The sequence below is a fragment of the Acanthaster planci genome, linkage group LG19 (genome assembly GCF_054643075.1).
Source record: "Acanthaster planci isolate LZ-2023a linkage group LG19, COTS_SCS, whole genome shotgun sequence".
Taxonomy (NCBI): Eukaryota; Metazoa; Echinodermata; class Asteroidea; order Valvatida; family Acanthasteridae; genus Acanthaster; species Acanthaster planci.
The window spans coordinates 7,525,741-7,552,182 of record NC_141795.1 but is presented as its reverse complement, the minus strand read 5'-3'; the positions used below and the strand labels follow the sequence as shown (position 1 = coordinate 7,552,182).

Here is a 26,442-nt window from a genome sequence, read left to right as displayed (position 1 = left end):
TACTTTGGGTTGCTCTCAAGATAAGTTGAACGGTGGAGCCTTCCAATATTTTGTAAATTTATTAACCAGGCTGCAGGTAGAAAATAAAACTTGGGATGCTTTTCGGGGAGAGAAAAAAAATTATGGAGAGGGCAATCAATTTTGGCCGTAAGAGTGACATCTTCCCTTATTACTTGGACTGCTTGATTTGGTTTAAGTTGGGGTTGCGTGTCTGTTGATTCTCACTTTTTCAGGAAGGATTTCCCCCCATCAACAAATAACACAATTTCTGACAAGGACAGATCCAGCTCCTAATTGTTTCTTGGGGGGGTGTTGGGGAGCCACAAAATTTGGAAATTTTTTTAGTACCTTTAATATCCCGAGAGGCAAGGCAACATTTTGGGCTTTTTGCACGCTTGGGGCAGAACGGGAAGTAAAATAGACCACTAAAAATTTGCCTTCCATTATTAAAACAAAGGAAGGCTCCTTTCCTCTCTCTCCCACTGATGATCCACCCTTGGTAGACAAAATTTCCTGAAGTTCTGCAGTCTAAGCCGTACATCCAGACACTTCACATCAATGCACTTCTTGAAACTGACCACACTGAGTAAAACCACTTGAAACAAAACTGAAATAAAGTGAATGAGTCCATTATATAATTTATTTTCATTCTGCCAAAAAAAGTACATAAACTGAATACTTATTAAGAACAACAGATTGCAGTAGTTAATCTACATAAAGGGGGCCAGTGTTGTACACTCTTTCAAGCAAGACAATTTTTTTGCGTGCAAACTGAAAACAAGGGAGAGATGCACACCAAGTGTGAACAGTTTGCCTCATATTGGAGTGACTTTTGTGTTTGGATAACACAACTGATTTTGAAACAACAGATTTGTCAAATTAATTTTGATGCAATTCTGCCTTGCCTTTGAGCAAACTTAATCAGCATCGGGTCTCTCAAAGGACATCACTTCCTACAGACTGTCACATGCATCGGTGTTTGGACGTCAAATTTTCAAGCATGCATGTACAGAACAACAGCACACTGCACGCCCATACACCTGATGGTGTTGGATAAAAGATGGTACTGTATGAGAAAAATCTACTGTACGTGACTTCTGGTGCGAGGGTGGGAAATAAATAGGACTTGGGACCAACCGTGGCTTGTGAGCAACCACCTTGGTCATGTCCCCTGAAAACTTATGTGTAATTACATTACATGAACCAATGTGTTCGTGCAGCAGTCCACTTTCCTATTAACCATTCACAGACTAGACACTATAAAACAAACAAGTAGTCATGCTTAATCATGAACGAAGATACAGCAAGGTCGGCAAAACCCTTGGAATGATTTGAGAAATTGTTCAATCGTTTCTTTTTTCAGAACCACTATCCCTTTTTGACATAGAATACAACTACTAACCACCCGTCTCCCTTAGGAAAAGCTGCAAAAAAGGAAAAAGACTACACCAGAAATGAAACAGAAGACCAAGTGGAATAACAAGCTCGGCATTTCAGGATACAGTTTTTAAAAATGAGATAAAAAAAATTGCAGTTGCGTGCTAACAATTGCATGGTGTTTTTCTCGGAAAGATTTCAGTTTCACTGTTATCCACTTTTGTTCTTCAAGGTAGTTTCAGTAGTACGCATTTTTGAGAAACTAATATATTGTATTTTAAGTTCTGTTTTGTAGCTCCAGCATGCAAGATATAATTTGCTTGGATTCGAATTTGTGAATGTGATAGTTCCAAAAGGTAACCACTTCCTGCCAGGTGGAATTTGCATATGCGGGATGAGTTTCCGGGTGCTTTTCAAGATTCTTCAAAAATGCACAACTTCATTTACTGGAGGCTTACACCCACACGAATGACTATCTGGTGGCTACTCTAATCTGACAGGCAACCTCTATTGACGCCCGGGTATTACAGCATGCCGCCCAGTAAAAAGTGCCCAAAATTGTGCGAGGTTATGTTTACAATTTCCTGTTTTCCTGAAATTGGCCCGGTGTGTAGCTGAATGGCAGTGGTGTCTTTTCAAATGCGGCCAGATTAGCTTGCAGTGGTACTGTATCGCTCATTGCTGGTTAACTGGAGTACTTTTGTCCCCGCCGATAATCCACGGGCGCCAGTGCTGCAAACAATGGTATGCTGTTTCAAAACAATGACGGATTACCTCCACTAATGCCAGCACTCCCGTGCTGAAAAATGTTGGCAATTCCCAGCAGCTCGGTCTTTTGTTCCAAGTATGATCTTTTGTTACAAGGCCAAGCTCCACTGTCAGATTTCAGGCACCCTGGCTATGCATTTAAACCCAAGGTGTCCGGTATCGGGAACCCCGGCACCGAGTGGTTAAGAGAAACAATTTCTATTTGTTCAAAAGCTTCTCAAAACATATTAAAGAATGAATCATTCTTTGGGTGAGATTAAAGTTCGGGAGCTGATAAACTCGGCCACAAAGCAACCCTGGAGCTCTCTGAGACACTGACAATAACTGGCAATACGATAAAGTTGCAACACCAAAACTAAAAAATAAATAGCGCATTACATGTGCCTGAAACTGCAGTCAAAATTTACAAGCCACACACACAAAAAAAACCAGAACATAAAGCAATGCTGGGGGTTAGATATGCCCATTAAAAGAACAGTAAACTCAGTTGAATACAAAAAAAAAGTGCCTATATATGCAACTTCTGTTTTTTACAATGTCTATGTACAACAAACAACCTGATAAAACCATGTGGCTTCTTTCATATCGTAGTCATATTTCACAGCACCGGCAAACTTCAAAGTTCATTAGTGGAATTAAGCCATGTGAAACAGATTTAGTATGAGCTTATATTTGCAGTTGGGTTATAGTGTAGTATGGCGCCCTTTTGTGTCCAGACACAAAGTGGGTGGCTACATGTCCTTAGTACTATGAAATATAACTCCTGATTAGAAGACTATACACTATACAGTCTGGACTTGTCATTACATTTTACAGCTGTGCGATGCCTGTGTGAAAATTATCTCCATTTCGTCAGTGTTAAATGTGTACTGACCAAAAAAAAAAAATCATCTCCCACACAAACTCTCAGCAAGAGACGGACTACTTCGCGAGTTGTTCAACCTCTGCTGTTTCCACACAGAAAAGTTTGACTGAGGCATAGACAAGTGTTCTCTCTCACTAGGACACCTTAGCTCCCAGATGATAGACGCTCAAGTCTCTCTTTTCATGCTGGAGAGCCGACACTATCACGACTCGGCCAGGATGTTTTCATTATGACAAGAAATAAGGGGAACCTGGCTCAATAGTCGGGTCTATTCTAGCAGCGGCTTTCCTTGCTCGGAGTGCTCTAAATTGTGATAAACTGGCCTGCTCAGGGCCACAAGTGCCATGATTCCCTGGCTGCATTTGGTCTCACCTCTTGAACACTCCCACTACTAAGAAGCCTTAAAAGGAGGGGGAAGTTAAACACATTAAACCTCAGTAGTTCTTCTCCATCAAGTGCGCTCTCACGCCCTTGGAAAGTCCGTCGACAATTGCAGCATTAGCACTCTGAAGTATGGCGTCCAGTTTCCGCTTAACGCCAGAACCAAATTCCTGAAACTACAGTGCAGAGTTTTAATGAGGTCCACGAGAACAAGACGCCTGTGAGGATTGGATCCTGTGCTATACGGCCGGCAGGTTGTGCTCCCGGAAGTCATCAGAGGAGGAGGTTTGGTTGAGGTGAGAGCTGTTGGCGCCTGAGTGGCTGGGGTCGTTGTGGTGACCAATGTGGGGCATAGGGGTGTGCTGGCTTTTCTTCAGCTTGGGTTTCTTGTCCAATTTCTTGCTGGAGTCGCCTATTATCACAGAAATAAACAAACACACGACGGGTTAACCACAATCCATCTTGATCTGGAAATTTTGTCAAGTCCAGAAAAATCTTAGTTTCTCATCTCCACCTACTTCTTTCTTCTGTGACAGGCTTTTTGTTGTATATTTTTGTTAACTTTGCTGTGAATTTTGACCTTTTTTTTACAAGATATTTAGCGATATTAAAGTGGAACTTAAAAATTGGTCAAATACGGTGAAAACTCCAATGGACACAAAGCATCAGCAAATGGGTTATGAAAATTATCTATCCTCGTTAAAAAAATCTGCTGCCTTCAAGAAAAAGAAGGGGCACCTTTTTCCTTTATTCAGAAAATGAACAAAAACTGCTTTTTAACTTCATAACAGTTACATTGTTTCAACTACAGTTCTTAAATTTCTATCAAGAACTACGCTAACAGTGATTAAACTTGCACGGGTGAGCCTGATGTCAATCAATGAAACGAGTTCGTCAGTGGCTGACCTTCGACTCCGGCCAAGTTGGGCAGGTGAGTGACCTCCCGCTCTAGTCGAGGTGAGGAGGCCCCCTTGGACTTGCGCTGGCTGGCCGTCAGGACGTCAAAGGGCAGCGTGCGCTCGTGCAGTGTGGTCTTCTCCGACTGGACTGGGGTGGGCATGCCGCTGCTGTGGTGGGCTGGCGGGGGCTGGGCCGGCTTCTTGTAGTAGGTGTTCGTGGTGGTCTTTTTGACCTTGTCTGAGGCCCTGTGAGAGGGGGTAACGGATTAGCAAAATTAGCGCAACCGAAATTCAACTCATCCACTTATGAATTCCAAAGACAAAGAAAGGAATTGGCTGGAGGAGGATTTGAACCTTTGACCTCCAGAACACTTTATCGGCACCCTGCCAACTGGGTAAGTCATTGGAATATTTTCTTCAGGCCAAGGCAGTGTGGATGTAGAGTATACATCGGACAGTCGCCGAAATTATCACAAACAATTTGAGACATTCTGGGCAGAGACTGAAGCGAGGATATGTTGTGGGTGTTGGGAAAGCGAAGGAAGTTCTTCAAATACTGTTGGTGGCATACGGATGTGACATTCCATTAAGTCACATCTACGTAAAGGTTTCATCTATCAACACAAAACCCACGACTTATTAACATGAAAATCCTAGTCCCTTTTCCTCTGATGAACATCTCAGATTGCCAGAATGCCTAGCATATACATTGTACCGTCATCTTTTTTCTCTCTCTGCAATGCAGCAAGTCTCTAGCCTTTCAGGCATTATCCCTCCTATGCTGAAGTCACGTTTTGGGTCACTCGATAAAACCTCAAAGAAGCACAGCTGTGTTGTGTTGTGCACTGCACCAACTGTCCCTCACAGGAATATCAGATTGCACTTTTCTGCTGCCCAACAACTGTGCCTCACTGTTTCATGAGCATCACTGTGCAGTAAACCAAATGCAGTGAAGAGGACTGCACAAAAGACCCTGGGTCATTTTGTGCTGGCAACCTACTGTGTACACACTGAACCTGTGCATGTTTGGGCTCCATATAGAAAACACATGCAAGAGAGTGACTGTGGGCACTTGTGCATATTTGTGCTGTAAAACCAAAGGAGGGTTAAAGACTGATGGTCATACCAATCGCTCTTGAATAACATACTCGCTGTAACCAGAAAGAAAATTACTGGTTGCAGATGTGCCATAGATTAATCTGTAATGCAACAACTTGTTTTGACACTTTAACAAACAGATCCACAAATCCAAATCCTACCAACATCTTGGGGATTCTGAAGGGTTACAGGAGAGACGATTGCCAAGTGAACCTACCTGAGCGGGGGCGGTCCACTCGTACTGTTTGACGTATGGCTCCCCTTGGATCCGCCAATTGTCCCTACGGTTATCGTGCTCATGGGGGCCGGGGTGCCCGCACCCCCCTGCGACTGCATTGGAGGATTCGAGGCGCCATTGTGGCCGGCTGCCATGGTGGACGGAAGCATTTTGCTAGTGGGGGTGAGGGGAGGGATGGGAGAGCCCGAACCCGTCTTGCTGGAGGTCTTCTTGTGAGACTCTGACACATCCGAAAACTGTACACAAAAGAAAAGCAAAACGTCAAAGAAATAAATTTACTCCTTCTGGTACATTCTTGTCAGTAATAATTTGTTTGAAGCTTGTTATACATTACAATTTGTTGATTTAGCAATAAACTTATCACTAATACTTATCCTAAGCTGATTTACATTCTCACCATGAAGTGAGATACAGAAGTAAAGCAATACGAGGTACATTTTTTCGGGGGGGGAGGTCTTTTCCATCAAGGACAGAAGTTTGCTATTGCTTCATATACTTAATTTCACTTTTTCATGCGTACAGCTTTATCACTATTTTCTTTCACGACATCAGCCCTGCAAGTACCGTTGTGTTCATTTCAACAAGTAGATCAAAGTAATTCCGATCTGTTTCTACGAATTCAGGTACTGCACTTTGATCATTTTTTAACAGGGGAAATAGTGCCCCGTAGGTACTCACTTTCCGGCTGCCTTCGGATGACACCTTGGCGTGTTTGTCACCGGTGTCTGGGGGAGTGGACGGCGTCTTGTGCCTGTCCGCGTCCGAGTGCCTCTTTTTGTATTTCTCTCTCTCTCGCTCCTTGTCCGAGTGACTGTGGCTTTGGTCCTGAAAATGCAGCATATATCAGAAGCAAGCTATAAACTTCACGAACTTTGGGGGAACTCTCCAATAACAGTATTTTTATAATTGAACATTTCAGAGGTGAAAAGCAATAAAATAAAACAAAGGAAAAAAGTCAGCAATATCAATGCAAAATTCATAATCGTATTTCAAAGTGTTACTACTGAACTTAAAGACAGTTGAATTCATATCCCCAAAAGAAAGGCTAGTTTTTCCTCTTTTTTAATCAATATTTTGTATAATTGGGTCTATTTCTTCTTTTGTGAAAGTTTCTAAGGAAGGCCTCGAATGCCATGTCGAATATTCGACTGCTAAAAATCGACTTGATCTTTTGGAAGGAAATATTCCAGGGAAACCCTCTCACCTTTTTGCTCTTTTTGCTCCTCTTTTTCTCCTCCCCGCCTCCCTCCTTCTCCTTCTCCTCGCCGCTGGGCCGCAGCAGTGGGTTGCAGTCAAACTCCTTGGCGATCTTGGCCCGCAGCTCCGAGGGGAACTTCTCGTCGAAGCCGTCCTTCTTGAAGAAGTCGTGGCGCAGGAGCTGGGAGCAGGTGGGCCTCTCGTCCGGGTCCAGGTGGAGACAGCTCTGTTGGGGTGCCGGGGGGGGAGAAGGTAGGTTACAACGGATGATATCAGTGCTTTTTCAAGGTCAGGGTGATGTAATGGTGTGTTACCCAGCTTGAAATGCAACTTCTTCATTAACACAATACCTTCAACAATGCATGCAGTTTTAGGTCTTAGCGATGCAATAATATGTCAGTTTAGACACAGTGTTTCATCGATAGCTCGTGAGAAAAATTCACAAGATTGCTCAAGTGAGAATCGAACCTATGACGACCTGCTCACAAGTACGGATATTTTGGCATTGCAACTCTAAGCTTGCCAGAACAAAACCCGAAGCGAGACCCAACATCGCAAATCTACACTCCACTTGAAAATTCTATTAAAAAGTTCAAGTCATGTTAGTGAATACAATTCTTGGGCATTCCCCAAAGTTCTCATTTCTATGGACACAGGCTTGCAAAATCTCGCAGTCACCTTTGCTGATAATTTGACACTGCGCTTCGATGCTCAGACTTTAATTACAAAGTACACAGATACTGGAGAGGGTCCTGATGGACTGACCTTCATGACTGTGATGGAGAGTGCCGTCAGACTGGGGAATCTCTTTTCCAGGGGCTCCACGTTCCTCACCTCAGGCAGACGCATCCCCACAAACAGAGGGTTCTTCATGAACACCTCCTTGTGCCTTTGGATCAAGTTGCCTGTGGGAGAACATTCCAATTAACTTATTGCATGGTAATCAATATAATAGTTATATATAATTACAGTTAGCAAAATGATTTTTACACGAGCCTGGAATCTCATCCTGGACACTTGGGTTGTGATAAATTTCGTCACAAGTTTCACAGCTGTCAGTCCGCTCACAAGTCACATCATGAGTCCAGTCAACAGAAACTGGGCAAACAATGACCAAGGTACTTAGTACCTGTATGCCTTTGTCACAGCCCATCTGAATAACTTGTGACTGGGTTTAAGACTGGATGACAAGTGCCAGACTCGTGAGGATGTGTTTAGCAAGGAAAGATCACCAGCGGACAAGTATGACGATCAATACAACTTACAAGGCATGGACATGGTATGCTGGTTGTCAGTGTTTGAAGTGGCAACTGGCGTGAGAATTCACGTAAGAACAAGACGGAGCTTTTTGTATTACCAATCAAAGGCCTTCCTCAAGGTTACAAACCATGTGCGCAATTTCATTCACGTATATGTACATGTATGTCTAGCACAGAAACAAGCACTGCTTCATTTCGCGAATCTGTAACAGGTTCATTCTCTTGGGTGTCGGGCACACAAAGTGGCACGGAGTTCATCGCCATGGGCAAGTAATTGATCGCCGGTGATCTGAGGTGGTGCTTCTGAATGCAACAGACACATGAAACTCACCAAAACATTTGATGATGTGGTAGAGCTGGTCTATGTCGCTATCGCCTGGGAACAACGGCTCACCTGTACACATTTCAGCTTGTAAACAACCTAACGCCCAGATATCTACAGCTCTGTGCGGGGAGCCAATCAAATTAAGAGACAAGTGAGCGCTGGCATACACAATGATTAAAACCCACAACAATAAAACTCATACATATATTAAATGCTCAAAAAAGCTTTTCAAATTTCATCATCGAAGGGGAACAGTTTGAGTACAGTACATGTAATTGTTCACAAGATGCATACATGTACCAAATCATGACTGCATATATCCTAAAACCAGGTTTCTTTCAAAGTGTTGCCCAACTAAGCAAGTATCAAGCAAAAGGAAAGACGTGTTGAGCAAACAAATTCACACTTAACGAATACAATGTCAAATATTGGGTTCCTAGAAAGTGGTTGACATTGGAGAATCCCGTCGGCTTCCTTGTAAAAATGTGAAGGGAGTTAAGTTGAGCTGATTTCTTGTAAAAAGTAGTCATGCAAAAATTGCCCAAAGCTCCACGAAATAACACCAAGGCCACTCACTGTATCTTGCCGAGTGTTTAGTGGTCATCAGAAATCCCTGAAATTCAATTCAGTTGTCATCAAACTTACTTTCCATACTTGGTGTCCCCAACTAAGAGCTCTGGTGCCCTGTACCACCTTGTGGCCACGTAGTCTGTGTAGATCTCCCCTGGCCCCGCTATCGTCCGGGCAAAGCCAAAATCGCACAGCTTGACAATGCCCGACTTGGAAACTAAGATGTTCTCTGGTTTGATGTCTCTGTGAATTATCTGTGACAAGCGACAGTACAGGGTCGATTCTACTAATGTGATGACTGGAAAGTAAATTTACATGTACAATCTGACTTTGATGATTGCAGTATTAAAACTAGTAAACCTAGCTACATTATATTCTGTGAATAATCTTCAACAGAATGTAATTGAAAGACAAAAATCTGGAGAAAGAAGTACACAGTTCTGTCATGATAGACTCCCACAGGTACATGTATATACATGTACATGTAGGTGACCGAATGTCCCTAAACTGTTGAGTAGGGCTTTAGTGTTCTATGACGCCAATGTGACAATTTTGTTGCAAAACTATTTATAACTAAAGGCAATGAAAGCTGTGGAATTCAAACTGTTTATGAGGATATTGGCAACATTCTCCGGATAAGAGCATGCAATTTTTCAGCCTCGTGTTGGAATACAGTAGATGGCCACATATTGCAAGACTTTCACAGGGAAACCCTATTCTCCCTTTTAACTGCAATATGACTTGCGTTAACAATGGAACTGGGTTAGCACCACGGATAACAAGACTTACATTGTGATTGTGGCAGAAGTCGATGCCCTTTAAGACTTGCCACATGCAGCGCCGTACCACGTTCTCGTCCAGACCGTTGGGGTATCGCTCCAACTCGTCCAGTATGGTGTGATCCACAAACTCAAAGACCAGGTAGAGGCGCTTCTTGCGTCGGAAGACCTCGATTAAGTTGACCAGATTCTCGTGCCTCAGTTGCTGCAGGTTGTCCAAAAAAAAAAGGAAAAGATAAATAGATTGATCAGATTTGGACAAATTCTCTTAATTAAATTAGGAAGTTCAGGTACAATGTAGGGTGTACATGTACATGTACCTGACCTTGTATGCATATGCATCAGTGAAAAAGTCACTCTCCTGGGCAAAATCAATAATGATTTCCGGACTTACAGTGCATAACTGAATACATGTATGTGGCCTTGAGCAAATTCTGATTAAGTACATACGAATCAAATCAGTGTTGCTGTTTTTTTACCTCGAAGTCAGTATACTGTTTCCACTACTGACTGCATGATACATGTAGCTGTTAATCAATGAATATATATGTGTACAAAACTTTTACATGTACATGTCTGCCTAGATGATAGTTCAAGTCTTATTAACCACGTAAAAAAAAAAATTAAAAAATAAAAAATAAAAAAAAACGGAAATCATTCACTTGATTTGAAGTCTGCAGTTTGGTAGAAACAGAAGTTAAATCCTTCAATCCTTAACTCTGCATGAATCCAGTACACATGGTACATTCTTATCAGTTTACTGATAAGTCCAACATAATTGCTTATCGTGTACCATACTTGTAGCTCTGTGCCATAGGAACAAAAACCCAGCAACGAGAAAGAGGCCAGTTCAAAGAAGTTCAGCAGATTTATCGATACATAGCCGCCAAACATGCGTGCATGTACATACATGTACAGTGAAGTGCACATTTGGGAGACCAGACTGTGATAAAATTCTTTGATCTCCAGGTTTGTCACGAGAGGGGAACACTTCGTCTGAGTACACTGTACAACATGTATGCTTTCACATTCAACCTATGACGAGAAGACGTTGTATTCATGAGGAAAGTACAATAGTGTGTGAAGTGCAACATAGTATTTATAATGCTCAGTTGTGTACATTGTTCAATAGCACGTGACTTGAGTGGGCCATAAATTCTGGGAGCACTGCACTTCTGGAATTTAAATCATCGATCCCAAGTTAATTTTTAATGCAATAACATTAAAAGCAAGATCAGCCGACATTAAGCCCAATTTGCTCCTTTTATAAACAAGTTATTTCCTCCCCTCTAGACTGGACGACATTCATAAATCTTTGGAGAGGATCCACATTAAGTGCACTTGTGGTTGGTAGTCACCTAACTTGTTTTGGAGATCATGGCCAAATACTGGTAGTCACTCATTTTTTTGGACAATTTGAATTTTTTTTTTCCATTTCAACTGCTAGTATCCATTAATTATCGTTTGATACAATCACAACTTCAATTTGCAATCTTATCAAGTCTGTGTGATCCCAGTGAAATAAGCCGAACTAAGAACTTTAAAGTTTAACTTCTCAAGGGGAGGTCAGCCACTTTCTTTTTTTAAAATAAATTCCTGAGAACATTACATGTACTCAAGTTACACACAACCTACTGTACTTATACATGAAGAAAGACAAATTCAATAATTTTGAAAACGGCATGGCGTCCTCCTAAGTTGATGGGTAAATGACAAATTTCACCATGGGAAGAGTTTTCCCAGATCATATCACAACAGGCAATACATGTCAATTTTATGTACAAAAATTGGATTAATCATCCCTTCAAAGTGGAAATTCTATTTCTTTAACTAGCTGAACTGCAGTACATGTGCAGGTACAAAATGTGAACATAAACATGTATGTACTTTGCCTTTGCCCGGTAAGAGAAAAGGAACAAAACCGATATATTTTCATTTTCATGCATACTACAACATTCTTGCTTGTATAGGAGGAGACCTTGACCATTCGATCAACCTCACCAGTTAAATTCCCAGTGCCCGGTGCATAAAGCTATATGTGTACATGCAGTTCAAAGAGTTTGGATTTATATAAACACTACACAGTCTAGCACACGCCGCTTGTTATAAAATCAAGACTGGCTTGGAGGAGTAGAGTTGAGATTCAAGTAACCAACCCCAGTGATCATGTACAGATTGTGCCAACGCCACGTTTGAAATTATACCACACTCGTGTGTCCCTCTGCATACCGGTAATCGGGACTGATTCGGCAATCTTCAACCGCAAATGAGATGTTAAAATGGCTTGACAAAAATATACTAAAGCAGAACACACCTCCGTTTGCACATGAATTAAGGATGTACATGTACACATAACCTCCAGCAAACGGGCAGAAATGTATTCACCTCCTACGTATCAGCTATGTACAAGCTTATGTCTCAAGAGGACACTGACTGCCATGTACATGTACATTATAACCTGAAGTAACTGGACAAAAAGGCACTCATCCCCATGACTCCCATCTTAACATGCTTAATGTGTATGTATTGGTGGGTAGGCCTTCACTGCGTTCTTTTGTTAAGGAAATTTGAACCGAGTTGCGGGGGCATTTCTGAGTCCCCAACACGTTTTCGGTCCCCACAAAATACATGTAGGTGAAATATCCAGCGTAGGGTATGTCCCTACAACTACAGTGCGGGAGCACGGTGCACAAACACTGTACACATGAAGATCAGTCGGACATTACAAAGCAAAGACATTCATAGCAAGAGATTGGGAAGGGGTAGGAATCGGCATATATGTATTCGTAAGAAAATCTGGCCTGTCTCAATTCCATGGGCAAAATTCGCAATCTGCCAAATGTGCATTACGCGTAGCAAGCATGCATGGACATTTCAGATGGTCTCCCTTTGATCAGACAAAGCAGACAAGGGGGATACTCTGGACTTCTGCAGAATGATTCCTTAAAAAGCTACAAGTACATGTACCGGTACATGCAGTGACCCAAAGTAGGTTCATCCCCTGTGTTCATTAAATGGATAAAAGAAAGTCACCGAGCCCCACTCAATAAAGTTGCAGTGCTTTAATGTATCAAATTTTGAAAAACCAAATCTTGGATGTTGATGGTTTGTGGTAGCTGCAGTAGGGTTAATGAATGTATACAGGATCGGAAAATGTAATCATGACCATTTCCTTTTTTTATTTCCACAGTCTGAGCACAAATAGCAGGTTGCCATAACCTTGATTAGAACACTCCCTGTAAAAATGTACACGTACGTACATGGATCTGACTTGAAAACAAGGTGTTGACACACACCTAAAACCTGACCGCAAGTCCAACTCTCATTAATCAAATTTCGTTCCTGAAAGGACCCCACATCAAACTTGCCTGCCATTTCCGTATGAGGCCAAAGTTTACGCCTAATCTCAGATGCATCGCCTGGCGCACAGAACCTCTCACCTGCCTACAAAAACACCCACTACATGTACATGTATGTAAATGCCGCCGGATATTAATTAGCCCTAATTATACCCCTGGTACACAACACTTATCTATTCAGGTCTGACCTTTGACCTCTTTCGTCCACTCAGGATGGGAAGAGAATGCGTGTAAATCACAGCAAATCTGATAAAGTAACTCTGTGACATCTACAATTCAAACAAATTGCAATGTTATACAAGTTCATTTCACAATTCACTTGCTTTCACAAATTTCGACTGGCTGGAATATGCAAGTGTGTCTTTACAACCAAACATCTTCCCTTGGCCATTTTTTTAAATTTGCAATGAACCTATGTCGCTTTCAACTCTTCACCTTTTGAACAAAGACAAACACAAACCATATTTCAAATTTTGTTACTCTGTCCATGAACATGTACCAATCGCAATATTTAGCTAATGAGCCAGTACATGTTTTTCAAAAAGCCACAGAAACAAAGCCACACATGACTGCCAAAAGGACAGACTATCATGCGTGTGCGTGTTGCTACGGGTATTCCCGAGTAGACTCATACTGAGCATGTGCTGTTGGAATACCAAACCCACTCATTTACATCTAAGTACATGTACGTGCCGGTTCCATCCGCTGAAATGTTGCTTTGTGAGAATGCATCGTACATGTACACTGGTGTGCAGCTGGGAGCTTACAGACCGTACACGTATGTCATAAAATGCAAAAGTAGGATATGTGATATGTGCGTTGCCGTCACATTAAACCTTGCTCTGCAGTACCCTTTAAACAAACACTCAAACAACTTGACTTGGGTAACCATCGGTATTTGGATTTCTTTTCAAAACCTTGGCTGCAAGTGCACAGATACAGGTAAATGTCAATTCAGAAGTTCCTTGTGTTTGTACAGGAACAGGCATTGTGCATGCACGGGACACCCGAACAATCATCTTATCATGATTTCAATCAGGTTACTAGTAAGCAGTAAAGGAAGTGATAGTGCCATGTCTTCATGCATCTTGTAATGTTCACCTGACTGTATCTTAATAACGTCCAATACACGCCTCCTTGCAACACTGCATCTTGGCAGGATCAATTACTACCTGCATGTTCACCCCCCCTTCATCGGATGTCCTAACGAATTCTGCATTAATTATCATCCACAATAACACATTTTAATGCTAATCTACCTGAATGTACCGTAGACGTTTCTAGGGCATACTGACATGGCACGTTCAACCTTTCTTTCATGTCTATTTTTAAAGAACATACACAAATTTTCAATGTTATTTAGGATTTTTCCCTTGTGGAGCTGAACACTTTGTGACGAAGCATTGAAAGTGGTCTTTTTTTGTCCCTCTGTAGCAACAGAGGGATTAGGGAGTGTGGGAACAGCACTAAAAATATCCTGCAGTGATCTAAACTTGTCTTTTGATGGCCACTTCACTCAACTTCGTGTTTGTCGGAGGTACATGTACAACTCCCGAGGGAATATCGTCATTCCCAGGTCCAGCAATTGTCAACGTGTGGCATGTCCATTTTTGCAGTGCGAGGGGAGGGAAAAAAGCACCACTTGTACTCTGAGCGGAGCACAAGTGGCAGGCTCACAGTCACAGGTTCGACCGTTTGCACCAGGGAGAAACTTCAGATCTCCCGGGGCATACATCGAGCCTGTGCCACTCCCACAACCGAATATAAACCCCTTGTTTTCGAGGGCTAATGACTCCGGGCCTGGGCAATCAGCGATCAGTTGTCAGGGCCGGATGAAGTGCTGTGTAGATTTACCGAGTGATTCTAGAGGGGGAGAGCACACAGCATTGTCATGCTAATCTACTTAATTGCTGTAGAAATGAAACAAATGAATCGCTCACTGGATAATGTATTTGCTGCCGACAGGTGCACAAGCCAAATGGACAGTGCAGATATTACCGGTACACATTTTGTCAATACATGTGCCAGTATGAGTAGTTGATAACCTCGGTTCAGTGATCACGGTTCACCACCGTTTTACACCAAAGTGATTCCAATGTACACGTACAGTTATCACATTTATGCCAATTAATCTTGGATGTGATAATTCTTAATTTTGATTTCATTTTGAATTCAGGGTTCTACTGATTTTTTTTTTTTTACAACTGATGCAATATTCATTCATTTGTAGTACAAGTTAGATTTTGACAGAAGTTTGACATAATGCATACTTGAATGATAAACTTCATCTTTCAAACGCCACAGAAATGAATACTGATGTTTCACTTACTTTTCAAAGAAACTACAGAACTTAGAGAGCTCAAATCAGTGTTTTTTTCCTGCTTTTCAAGAAAATTTTAAAATGATCAATCTTAAACTTTTTCTAGCGAGTTGAGTCATAAACAAGGTGCAAATAAAATCAATTACATGTTACACGTGGGGTACTTCAAAAGAAATAAAAACCTGAATGTCCCACTCCATCGTTCCATTTTCCAATTACCGTTGGCAAACAAATGGTTAGGCCGACAGCACAAGGCAGTCGAGGCCCCGCAGGCCAGACAGGATTCCGAGGGGAAAGCGATATACATTTGTAATCCGATTCTGCGGGCTGCAATTGTGTGAACTGAGAGCGTGCAATGTGAGTGTCCAAACTGGCTGGGAAAAAAGCCGACACCGATATACCTGTGTCTGCAATGGATGATTGGAAACGAAGCATGCACAACTTTGGTAGAGCAACTTCAATTATAATTGTCATCTATTCGTGCATGAAATGCAGGTGACAACGTTTACAATGGAACGTCTTTTCTATACATGTACACGTACCTTGACACTTGACTACACATCATCATTAGTACTGACAAATGTTTTTCTTCTGTCCTTATGTTTTCACAAAGTGAAAGCACCACATGTACATGTACGGTGTACATTTACTTAGCTATAATAGGAGGAATTTTGTCAATGGCTGGTGTTCCCATCAACAAGAATGGCTGGAAGAGCACCAGCATCGCTCCCTTTCTAACGTACACTGATGTACATGTACTTGTAGAAGCCAAGGCCACATGTATACATGTACCTGTTACACTGAATGATTACATTATGGGTGCTATGACAATGGAAATGAGCCTGTCTTATTGCCTTTTGGGCTATCCATTATCCAACATAAAATATATTGCCTTTTACCTATTTTGGTTTTGTTTGTTCATTTTTTTGTTCTTCTATGAGTAGGTTTGGTCACTGTTTGTTGATTCCAACTGAAGAAATAGGCCTGAACACAATAAATTAAGATAAGCACAGCTTTAGAATTTTCATTTTTTTATACAGCTCAAACTTTGGAGTCTTGTTGATTATCAGAAAAAAAAATTGCCTACATGTATTCTGATCAGTCCCCTTATATCCTCACTATTAACCTGAAGTTCTAACTCAAATCCATCACACTTTTGTCCTCTTGTTAAAACAATGCTGAACAAGTGCTTTACTGTACCAGTGCCATAGAGTGATAACGACCCATCACTTTTGTTTATTTCTCCCAGATTGTTTCCGGCAATGCCAAGTGAAGTAAGAAGGCGGCAATAAAGCATTCCTCCGCCAAGTGAATGCAAAATAACAACAGCCAATCACTAGTTGAGAACAATATTTCAGGCCCAGTAACCATGGTAACATGCAAGCTGCTCCTCTGACTGATTGCATGCCACAGATTTATGGCAGTAATGAGAAACTCTTCCAATCAGCCTGAATGCTGCAGGATTTTACAACTCCTTGTGCAACCAGTGAATGACTGGAGCTCAAGTTCCAGATCCCGGCTCTCAATCCTTTGATGGATACCTCTTTCCCTGATTACGACAGCTTGTTACTGAAGCAATTTTACAAATTCCATAGACACGATTCCCAAGCCCACTTTACAGGGTATTAAATTCACTGCTAGCATCAACATCTCTCACTATCACGACGCAAAGCTGCACGTATGAGCAGTGTGACTGCGCAATCTCTCAGAAGACAATATCAAATCTTGAACAAGAAAGTTCTGAGCTATGTACATGCGTATTATGATTACCTACAGGCAGTGCCTTGGCTCCTCCGACACCAGAGAGTTCCACTGACAACTCAAATTCAAATTTCTCATGAACTACAAGTGCTGCTACAAGTCAACTGTTGTCCTAAAGTTTCTTTTGAGTCAGTACCCTCATACATATTGTCATAGAATGGTACCGTACCTCTGTACAACTCTGAATGTACCTCGGCAACTCCATGGTAACCGAATGCCATTTTCTATACATTTTCTATACATCAAAAGAAGTGCTATTTGAATACTTCAACTAGTAAAGTACCCGGTGTAGCAGAAACACCTCTAATTTTAAGGACCACCAAAATGAATAAAATTGTGTTGTTTCATTATGAGCCTCATTTAACATTCATAACTTGCAATGTGTGTATTTTGGAAACAATTTGAAATGGACCATAAAACTGCTGCTGCTAGATATGCATGTGTAAGTGCATGTAAATGTATGTATGTACATGTACATCAGGGATCCTTATTCTATCTTTGCTAGGAGCAGAAAGTCCTGAGTTTGAGTCTCACCTGGGTACGCTTGTGGTTTTTTAACAAGCTTTTAGGGGAAACGAATATACAGTGTTACAATACACGTTGGGCAGGGCAAAAAAAAATCAAAAATTAAATCAATATCTCCCGGACGCAAATCCATCCTTGGAAACAGCTGTTCGCGGTACTCGCTCCTACATCCGACTCGAACCAGCCAGCCGACACTGGCAAGCTCGGTGGTTGAGACGTCTGCACTAGTAAGCAGGAAGTTGTGGGTTGGAGTCTCCCCTGAGTATGCTTGTGTTTTTTTTTTCACAAACACTGAAAATACAGTGTTAGAATACATTTACCAGGAAAGGTATACATTCACACATTCTTGATGTGCCAAAATGTGTCAAAGTGTCAGTCTGTTACCCTGGAACTGCCCACTCTTCTTCCTTCTCCTATCTTTCCCCTTCCCAAAACCCCAGCCCCTCCCCAAGGCTCCCCACATCCATTACCTTGAGCATCCGCACCTCCCGCAGCGCGATCTTTTTCACCATCTTGTCGTCCTCTGACTCGATGAACTTCTTGATGGCCACTGTCTGGTTGGTCTCCTTGTGTCGGCACTTCATGACCATGCCGTAACTGCCTTCACCCACCAGCCCCAGGTTCTCATACTTCTCCATGGCGGTCAGGGTCCTCATCAGCCCACCGCCGAGATCTTCACTGCGGAGCGGGCAAACAACCACAACAAAAAAAGCTTTAGTTCCTCAAGCTCTGGATCTTACACAGGTTTTACTGTGAAGCTTACATGTATCTCCTAGGTTTACGGTACTGAAACTGTACAGGCAATCTTTATCGTGAGACTGCCAGCCAGAGGCCATTTTCTGCACTCCACCTGTGGGAAACGGTCAACAAATTCAGCATGCTGGCTGCGAGCGGGGACCTTGGAGTCTTCAACTATTCCTACTATTTGCTTGTCTGGGGTACAAGATTCATATCGGTACATGTACATGTACTTCGAGTATAAGTTTAAATACCAGTAAATCCTTTTTTCTGTTTACAGCATGAAATGGCGCGATCTACATGTACATGTGTCAAAAATTGCCTCAAGTTGTCTACCGACATTTGCTCAAATGTCAAATCTTGGCAAGTCGGCCGTGCTTCTGTCGACCGTAAACTTGAAAAATGCCCTCTGGAATTGCCCATATTGCTGATGTTAAGGAATTTGCTTGAGTGTCGACCAAATTTCAGTCAGACAAACGTACCTTCAAATATTTCAATTACAGAAACTGCCTCAGAATTCAAGTGACACTGTCCAGGACCACGTGTACATGTACTTCTCAAAGGCCACTGTTCATTTGTCTGTAATTCATATGGTTACAGAAATAGTGAATACTGAATTTCACATCTTTTTTTTATTACCTGCATCATTGCCTCTCAAAGGACAGAAACTGATGCCTTCTAATCTGTAATTAATGGATTTTCAACAAAACCTTTTGCTCATTACAGAAACAAATGGGTACTTCATTTGGTAATTTCGAGGGCTCCATTGTTCTTTCTGTTGCTTCTACAGACAGGATGTTAGCATGAATTATGATTTAACCAGAATTATAAATTATCTCACACAATCAGTCTACATGTACTGGTATATGTACCATCTGCAATAGTGTTCACTTTCAATTTGCCTCTTTGAGGCTGACAAGATAGAGAGAGTCGTTTGGTGAGAATGGCAAAAGAACCTTGATCGGAAAAACTAATGGGAGGCGGCTCACGGCGATACATATAACATGTACACATTCACTTCAAGGTGAGATCGAATTCATCCAACTGTGCACAGTAGGCAAGCTCCATTGTTGAATACAACACTTATCCCCCTTGGGTGTACAAGAAATAAATATTTGAAGTGGGGGATTTGTAACGATTGAATACCACAGCAATATAGCCGTATCTATGAATGTTAATTTCCCTGTAAAAAGCAAATTTAAAGTTGTGACAAACAGTGGGGGGTGGGGCACAAGAAGTGAAAATAGGAACCACAGTTGTGACAGTCAGGGGTGTGAGGGCATATCTAGGGGAACCAGGGCACCCTGCGGAGGAAAACATTATATGAACAAATTATTTGAGGACCTCTTTTGTCTTCAGTACACAACACAGATCTAGATTAATTTTTGATTGGACGTTTGAATGATGCAATCTTCTGACACTGGTAGGGCTGAGTCAATTCGAATTCACTATTTGAATATTTCTTTTTGGCCACTTCTGAAGAAAGATGTAGAGGAATTACTTCTGCCAACGATCTACATTGTAAGTACCTAAATAACTCAAGACTCTAAATTTAGCATTTCTTTCAGACTTGCTTGGAAAACCAACGATCTGGCTTCAATGAGCTCAGCCATCAGCAGGTGTGCCCTGGTGATTTTCAACTTCATTTCCTGGCTACTCGGATATTAATGCCCAGCGCGTGGAAAATCAATGGGCGGCAGGTGGTTGTTGAACTTGCAAATGATCGGTGCACTGTGTAAATCATTACGAGACAATTTACTATAAGCCCCAGTGGCTATACTATGCCAATAGGCTTATGATGACAAGGGCGATTAAAAAAACCTTTGTGACAAACAGAATGTCATTGCATCAGGGGCAGAAAGGGAGATGATTAATTTGAAATCAATTCATTTTAATTTTTATTCCAATAATGAAACCACAGTTCCTCCATAGTGCAGTGGACTAGTATTTTTAGTGCAGACCAATACAACATACAGCCAAGGGGGGGTTTTTGGAGAGGGGAGTGAACATGTTTTTTGGGGGGAAGGGGCAAAAATTGGAGTATTTTGAGTGACATTCTATGGCCTTTTTTAGGGCTGAGATTCAATCTGGGACTTATGACATTTTGGGGTTGGGAATTTTTGTAAAACAGTGACTCCAAAAATTGCCATTTAAAAAAAAAATACAGCTATTTCAAAAAGCAAATGAAGCGTTCGTTCACATTTCACATCACTGTACAAGCAATCAGCAGCCTGATATCATATTAACTGCTTACTTGCATTACAGATGCACAGCGTCACACTGAGGCATTACACACCATAATTTGAACATTATTTGTCCATATAACTAACATGGGACCTGGGAACTACAAAATGTACCTGGTACTGGTATGTGAATTTCTCAGCTGGATATCTACATGTACGTAACCATGCATGAGGTGTCAAAATACACAAGAAAGCAGTAGGCCCACACAGATAAGATGACACAACCACATTTAGCAAGCATTGTGTCTCCTTCAATGTAAATCAACGTGGACTCTAGGGTTCCGGTAACACAGGACAAGAATAACCTCGATGACGGACATTTGTTAAGTTTACAGGCTTCATAAGTAACCATGGTTACAGTGAGTGGTCTTTTTTCCCGTGTCATCCCAACCAATATCTGATGCAATCGGGAAGTGCAAGAGTACAAGTACATGTATTTAACCAAGGGCTTAAAGTTTGCAGTCTGGGGGACCTGCACTGGAACCTCTAGTGGGTACGGCAGGGTTAAGAGTTGGTGGCTCCAGTGTGGAAACTGGGCCAGGAAAATTTATTGGGGAGAGAAATCGCAGCCAGTGCCAAAGATAGATAATACTGTCTAAACTTATTTGCTGTTGGAGTGAACATTCTACTTTGAAGTGGCAGAGTAAGCTAAAAAGGTGCAAGGCAACTCCAAGAAATTCAGGTGGGACAAGAAGCTTTGGTGGAAGTACATTACAAATAGCTGCCCAATGCAAATTCCTCCGCGAGTTCTCCTATGCTAAATGATTTACAAGTACTGTTTGTGAGCATGGAGCTACATGTACATGTGAGGCACTCAAACATGGCTTGGGGTCACAGCAGTTTCAAACTGTCGTGCCTATAAATAATTAACTCAGTGAGCACTCCACATTCTAGATAATATTTCCACACAGCCCATTTAATGGCGTTCATTCGGGCACATGTTCAGTTTGCAGCAAATATTTAAACTCACCTCATCGGTGCATGTCTCATTAAGGCCGAGTCAATTCGAATAGTGGAATATGCGATCCATGCGATCAAATATTCAAATGTTCAGTTGTGCCAAATTGTCACAAAAGTAGAACAAAAATACACGTTTTCACCAGATGTGAACTTGAACATGTTGAAGGAAAAAGCATTTTGGGCCAACGTTGGGCACGTGCATTTATGAGTAATACCCTGAAGTACAGTACATGAACATTTATGTTTGTTTTGTAACCAAACGATCACATTTTCCTTCCTTCTGTTTCACAGATCTTGCTTCCTTATACTTCATGTTAAAAAAAAAATTTGAATATTCAGTAATTGATTGAATATCGAAATGTTTGACTAATCGGTACAGCCATTCTATGTCTAATGATGCAACATTTGACAATTGATTCAATTTATTATTTTTTTTTGGTTTAAAGTTACATTTTCAGTCTCAGATGTTCAGCAGACTCACAGATTTGTTGCTGTAGAGTAGGTTGTGCAGGGCACAATACAATCAAACATGCTGAAATCATGCATGATCACTTGAGACCAAGAAGGTGTATGCTAGTGACAAAACTGGATTGAATTACAAAGGGGGGATTAGTGATGCCGTCCTCTTCAAGTATGAGACACGTGATCGAATCTAAATTATAAAATGATAGCTTAGCTGACTTTAGTGGACAAGTTAACTTAAATCTCAGTGCTACCTTGAAACTGTACAATTTCATATTCAAAATTGCTGAAACTACATGTACAATGAAAATTACGAAGTTCATACATTTCTTGTACTAGTGCCTATAATGCACAGGCTGCAACCTGGACTTTGACAAAAAAAAACAGGAGTTAGGAGATTCTAATCTTTACAACACTTTGTAAAGTGTGCTTCAATTTTCAATGGCGTGGGTGTGAATTGAGCAACGAGGAAATCCACCCATCTGAGGAAAAGTTGCATGTCTGAATAATACGGGACTGATTTCACATGAGTTTCACCGACTAATTTCACATTGTCTGCAGTGTGGACAGATCCGGGTGGGACCGTTTGGAATTTTTCCCCATGGTTTTTCCATAAGGGCAGATGTAGTCATGAGGTAGTCATGTGCAGACAATGTACAAGAATGAAATAAGTTTTCGTTAGAACTACTCACCGCAATACAAGACAACCAGTTCATGAAAACACTAATCCAAAGCATCTATGGTACGGTACATCTCCAGCCACTTGATGGATCTACAGATGTGACCTTCGCTTGAGACATTCGCTTGAGATGCTGTTCAGGTCACTACTCCAGTATCACAATTCCATACATGTAAGTTTGTCCAAGAGTCCCAAAGCTAAATCAACCTTCTAACGAGTTCTAAAATGTTGATCTGCTGTCTTAAAACTGGCGACATGTCTTCCACAAGTACTGCACATCTTAGACTCTCGGCATGACAAATACCAGAGATTTCTGTAATAATCAAGAAAAATGAAAAAAGTATGAAAAGCTTGACTGATTTTTAAGATCAAATTTTCCAAAAGACTCGCAACTAGGCCTACTCATGACCCACGGTAAGACAGTCCTTTGACATGTAAAATGCAGCAGAGGAAAATTTTGGCTGTTTCGACTGGAAGGACTTACATGTATTATGTACTCTGCCATCAAAATGTCACGTATATGTCCGTTTTTGATATGGTAAGGTGCTGACAGGGGAGGTTCGTTTGCCTTATACTTCATTTGATGTGAAGTTTGCAAGGATTTTGCTTACCCACACCAAAAAACTGACAGCAGTACTCGCACATTTCACAATTTTAATTACATGAAAGGTAAACAAACCTCCCCAGTTGACATCTAAAGCTCTAACCATATCAAGAGAGGATTAATAAATATTCGTGACGGGTGAGTAATTTCTTACAAAGTAACCAAAATTTCCGATGATGCCTCGTACATGTCTAGCCGAAATATTTATAAACCTTTCAGTTCTGAAAGTATATTCCCCAGGGTGACACTGCAGATAGAAGTAGCCTCTCTACACACAGTCACCACTAATTTTTCCCTGCAGTGCCCTCAGGTATAAGCCACCTGAAAGTAATAAAATGTCCAAAAAAGTCAAAGATAGCATTGAAAATATTGAGGCATTCACTTGGAAAACAGAACTTTTCAGACCGTGTCCCACACATCATGACATAGGCCCTAGGACAAACAGGACGTCAAGTGGCATCCACATACATGTACTGTATTTCTTTCCATAATATCAGGCCCTGACAGAGTTTTGCTCTTGAAAAGAGGTATTCACTTCGACAGTCAAAACAGCAATGAAATTCCCCTGACCGTGAGCCTCATCACAGGCTTATACAACTTTAGAAATCGCACGCTTATGACCGTTTTCAACTTTCGTTGCTTACTTTTCGGGAGTTAAGAACTGACCCTGGTAACTCGTGTTTCCTACCCCCATGGTGTAACAATCACACCGGTGATCAAATGAACCACGACAACGTTCATGGGAATAAACACAACTGAACAGCAATTTACACAATTTTAACATCTCGCTTGACAACAAGATCTGTGTCCCGTGAACACACAACTACCGGTCATGGTGAGTGACCTACACGGCAAAACTTTACTTCACATACCGCCAAAATCTAGCCAGCAAGAAGTCCCAAATAGATCAGATTCCTTCCTCTGAAAAGCGTCTAATCTTCACCTAGACAACTCCTTTGGATTTCAGCCATACCATGCTTATGTTTAGTCGGTTCATGCTTCTAAATAAATTTGTTTTTCAGTCGGCATGAGAGGGTAGCTTCAGTTCTGTTGACTCAAAATCGCTTGTACAATCACACGTTGGGGATACGTGCAGACGAAATTCGTATTCATATTGTACAGTCCGTGCGTACGTGCGTGGTTGAATTATTCATTGGGTCTCATTACGCACGTTGCTAAGGGCAACGTGTGTCAATATATGGCACCAGAAAGTGTGAAGAACTATACCCCGCAACTTAACTTAAGACGAGAGTTCTCAAAAATCTTTTAAACTTCCAACATAAAGTCTGACAAACACAAGCGATTTATTGGTCAGTTATTTGTTCTCTTGGGGACAAATTTCTATCGCAGTTCCTTAGATTGCTCGAAGGGAATTTTACTGCCTGGAAACAGGGCCCTCAAAAGTGGCATGTATCAATCATGGAGGAAGGAAAATTCCTTCCTCCATGTATCAATGAACGATCTTTTCATTCACGCATGAGTGCCACTTTGTGGCAACCATAACGGTAGTGTTCGATCTCGGGTTAGGTCTGTTTACATGCAAATAAAATGACAATAAACACTGCAAACAAAAGGGAGAGATAATCGCGTCCGAATGTGGGATAAACACTCGACGCCCCACACTTGCCAAGGATTAGAGAGTGCTGGATTTAAAATGGCCATCTCGTGGCACGAGTATGAAAACGGGAATTAAGGAAAGGCCTAGAGGGCACTGCTCGCACACACGGAAAGACTGACATTAGATTTAAGTAATAATCTGTGCCATTGGCGAATTTCAATGTATTATGTTTCAGCATACTTATTCGTACGTCAAAGAGGCCGAACCGTGTAAACAGATTTTAAAATGTGAAGACGGGAGAGAATAAGAGCAAAAGATCATGGAGAGATTTAACTCGCACCTCCAGAAAAAACACTAATCCCTTATTTCCATACATTTTCTGATTGATTAATTTTCTCTTTGCGGTGCTACGGTTAAGTTTAGTAACTTATTTTGCTCCGTGTGTTGGCTCTCCGTCAACACCCTTTTGTTGGCGGAGCAAACAAAGGGGAGGCACACTCCCTGCTATGAGCTGAATTTCTTTTCGTGAATTCTACATCTTGTGGGAGAGCATGTGTGTAAAGATGTATGAAAATCAATACACTGCTACGATACACTTGATTCAGTATCTACTGTGTGCGACGTGCATATATCATTTTTTTTTAGAGAGAGGATGGTTGACTTGTGACTCGACACAGGCTGATCAAATCAATTTCTGAATGCCACAGATCATGTCATAACAAGCCCCTCCCATCTTTGGCCGCCCATGGACTCTTCTTCTACACTCTGTAAAGGGGCCCACCAAAAATGAAACAAAATGTACCCCTTTTTGTTCTAACCACAGCGTTTTGTAATAATTTAGAGAAATCTACTGTGCAATTGCCGACCTCCTCTATAGCCTGGATTGGACGGCCCTATCATCCGACCTCCAAGTTGAGAAACTTTTGGGGCTTCACTCAGTGCAATCGTGACGAAGCCCTCACGTTGACTGATGGTTATCGAGATCGATCAATCAGCCAACCAGTGGTTCTAGTGTGCTGCCCTCTGTTGGTAGGTTACTGAGTTAGTATTTTTCGTCTAGCGAACTTTTGGCACAACGCGCCGCGCCTGTTAAAAAATTCGGAACTAGGCAGCGGCGTACGGACATTTTTGGGCAGGGCGAGGGAAAAATCTTTTCTTCCAAGGAAGTAACGCTGGATTCCAGGGGAAAAAACGACCTTCTAATTGACCCACCAGCAACCTCCTCATTTTTAACGGTTATCGAGCCGGACCCGGGGTAAACACGGGCGATTCCTAATAGTGCGCCTCAAAGAGTTTGCGATGTGCTTACCAATCACAGGGCGCAAAATCTGTCGACCCTTTCCAAACACCATTGGGTCGACATATTTCGCGCACTGTAATTGGCCCACGCGTTGAAAACTCTTGGGGCGCATTATTGTGAAACGCCCGTATTGTGGCACGACTCACGAGCTCTTTATTTTTAGCAAACCATCTTGGG

The 26,442-nt window shown here is 41.7% G+C and overlaps 1 protein-coding gene across 3 annotated transcripts; it reads right to left on the bottom strand.

Moving 5' to 3' along the window:
- Positions 1–613: 613 nt before the first annotated feature.
- cdkl2 (cyclin dependent kinase like 2) lies at positions 614–24,500 on the bottom strand. 3 transcript variants are annotated; one of them, XM_087149194.1, is made up of 13 exons: positions 24,280–24,500; positions 22,817–23,116; positions 18,942–19,038; positions 18,192–18,399; positions 9,767–9,961; positions 9,053–9,231; positions 8,414–8,526; positions 7,589–7,728; positions 6,831–7,049; positions 6,305–6,451; positions 5,606–5,862; positions 4,298–4,536; positions 614–3,803 (listed from the first exon to the last, which is right to left on the bottom strand). In XM_087149194.1, exons 4-13 carry the CDS (start codon positions 18,375–18,377, stop codon positions 3,631–3,633), a joined length of 1,848 nt encoding a protein of 615 aa, XP_087005320.1. In that variant the 5' UTR covers positions 18,378–18,399; positions 18,942–19,038; positions 22,817–23,116; positions 24,280–24,500; the 3' UTR covers positions 614–3,630. The 3 variants fall into 3 exon arrangements, with proteins under 3 accessions (XP_087005320.1, XP_022087407.2, XP_087005321.1); XM_022231715.2 differs by lacking the exon at positions 18,942–19,038; XM_087149195.1 differs by lacking the exon at positions 18,942–19,038 and having other exon boundaries at positions 18,192–18,394.
- Positions 24,501–26,442: the final 1,942 nt, after the last annotated feature.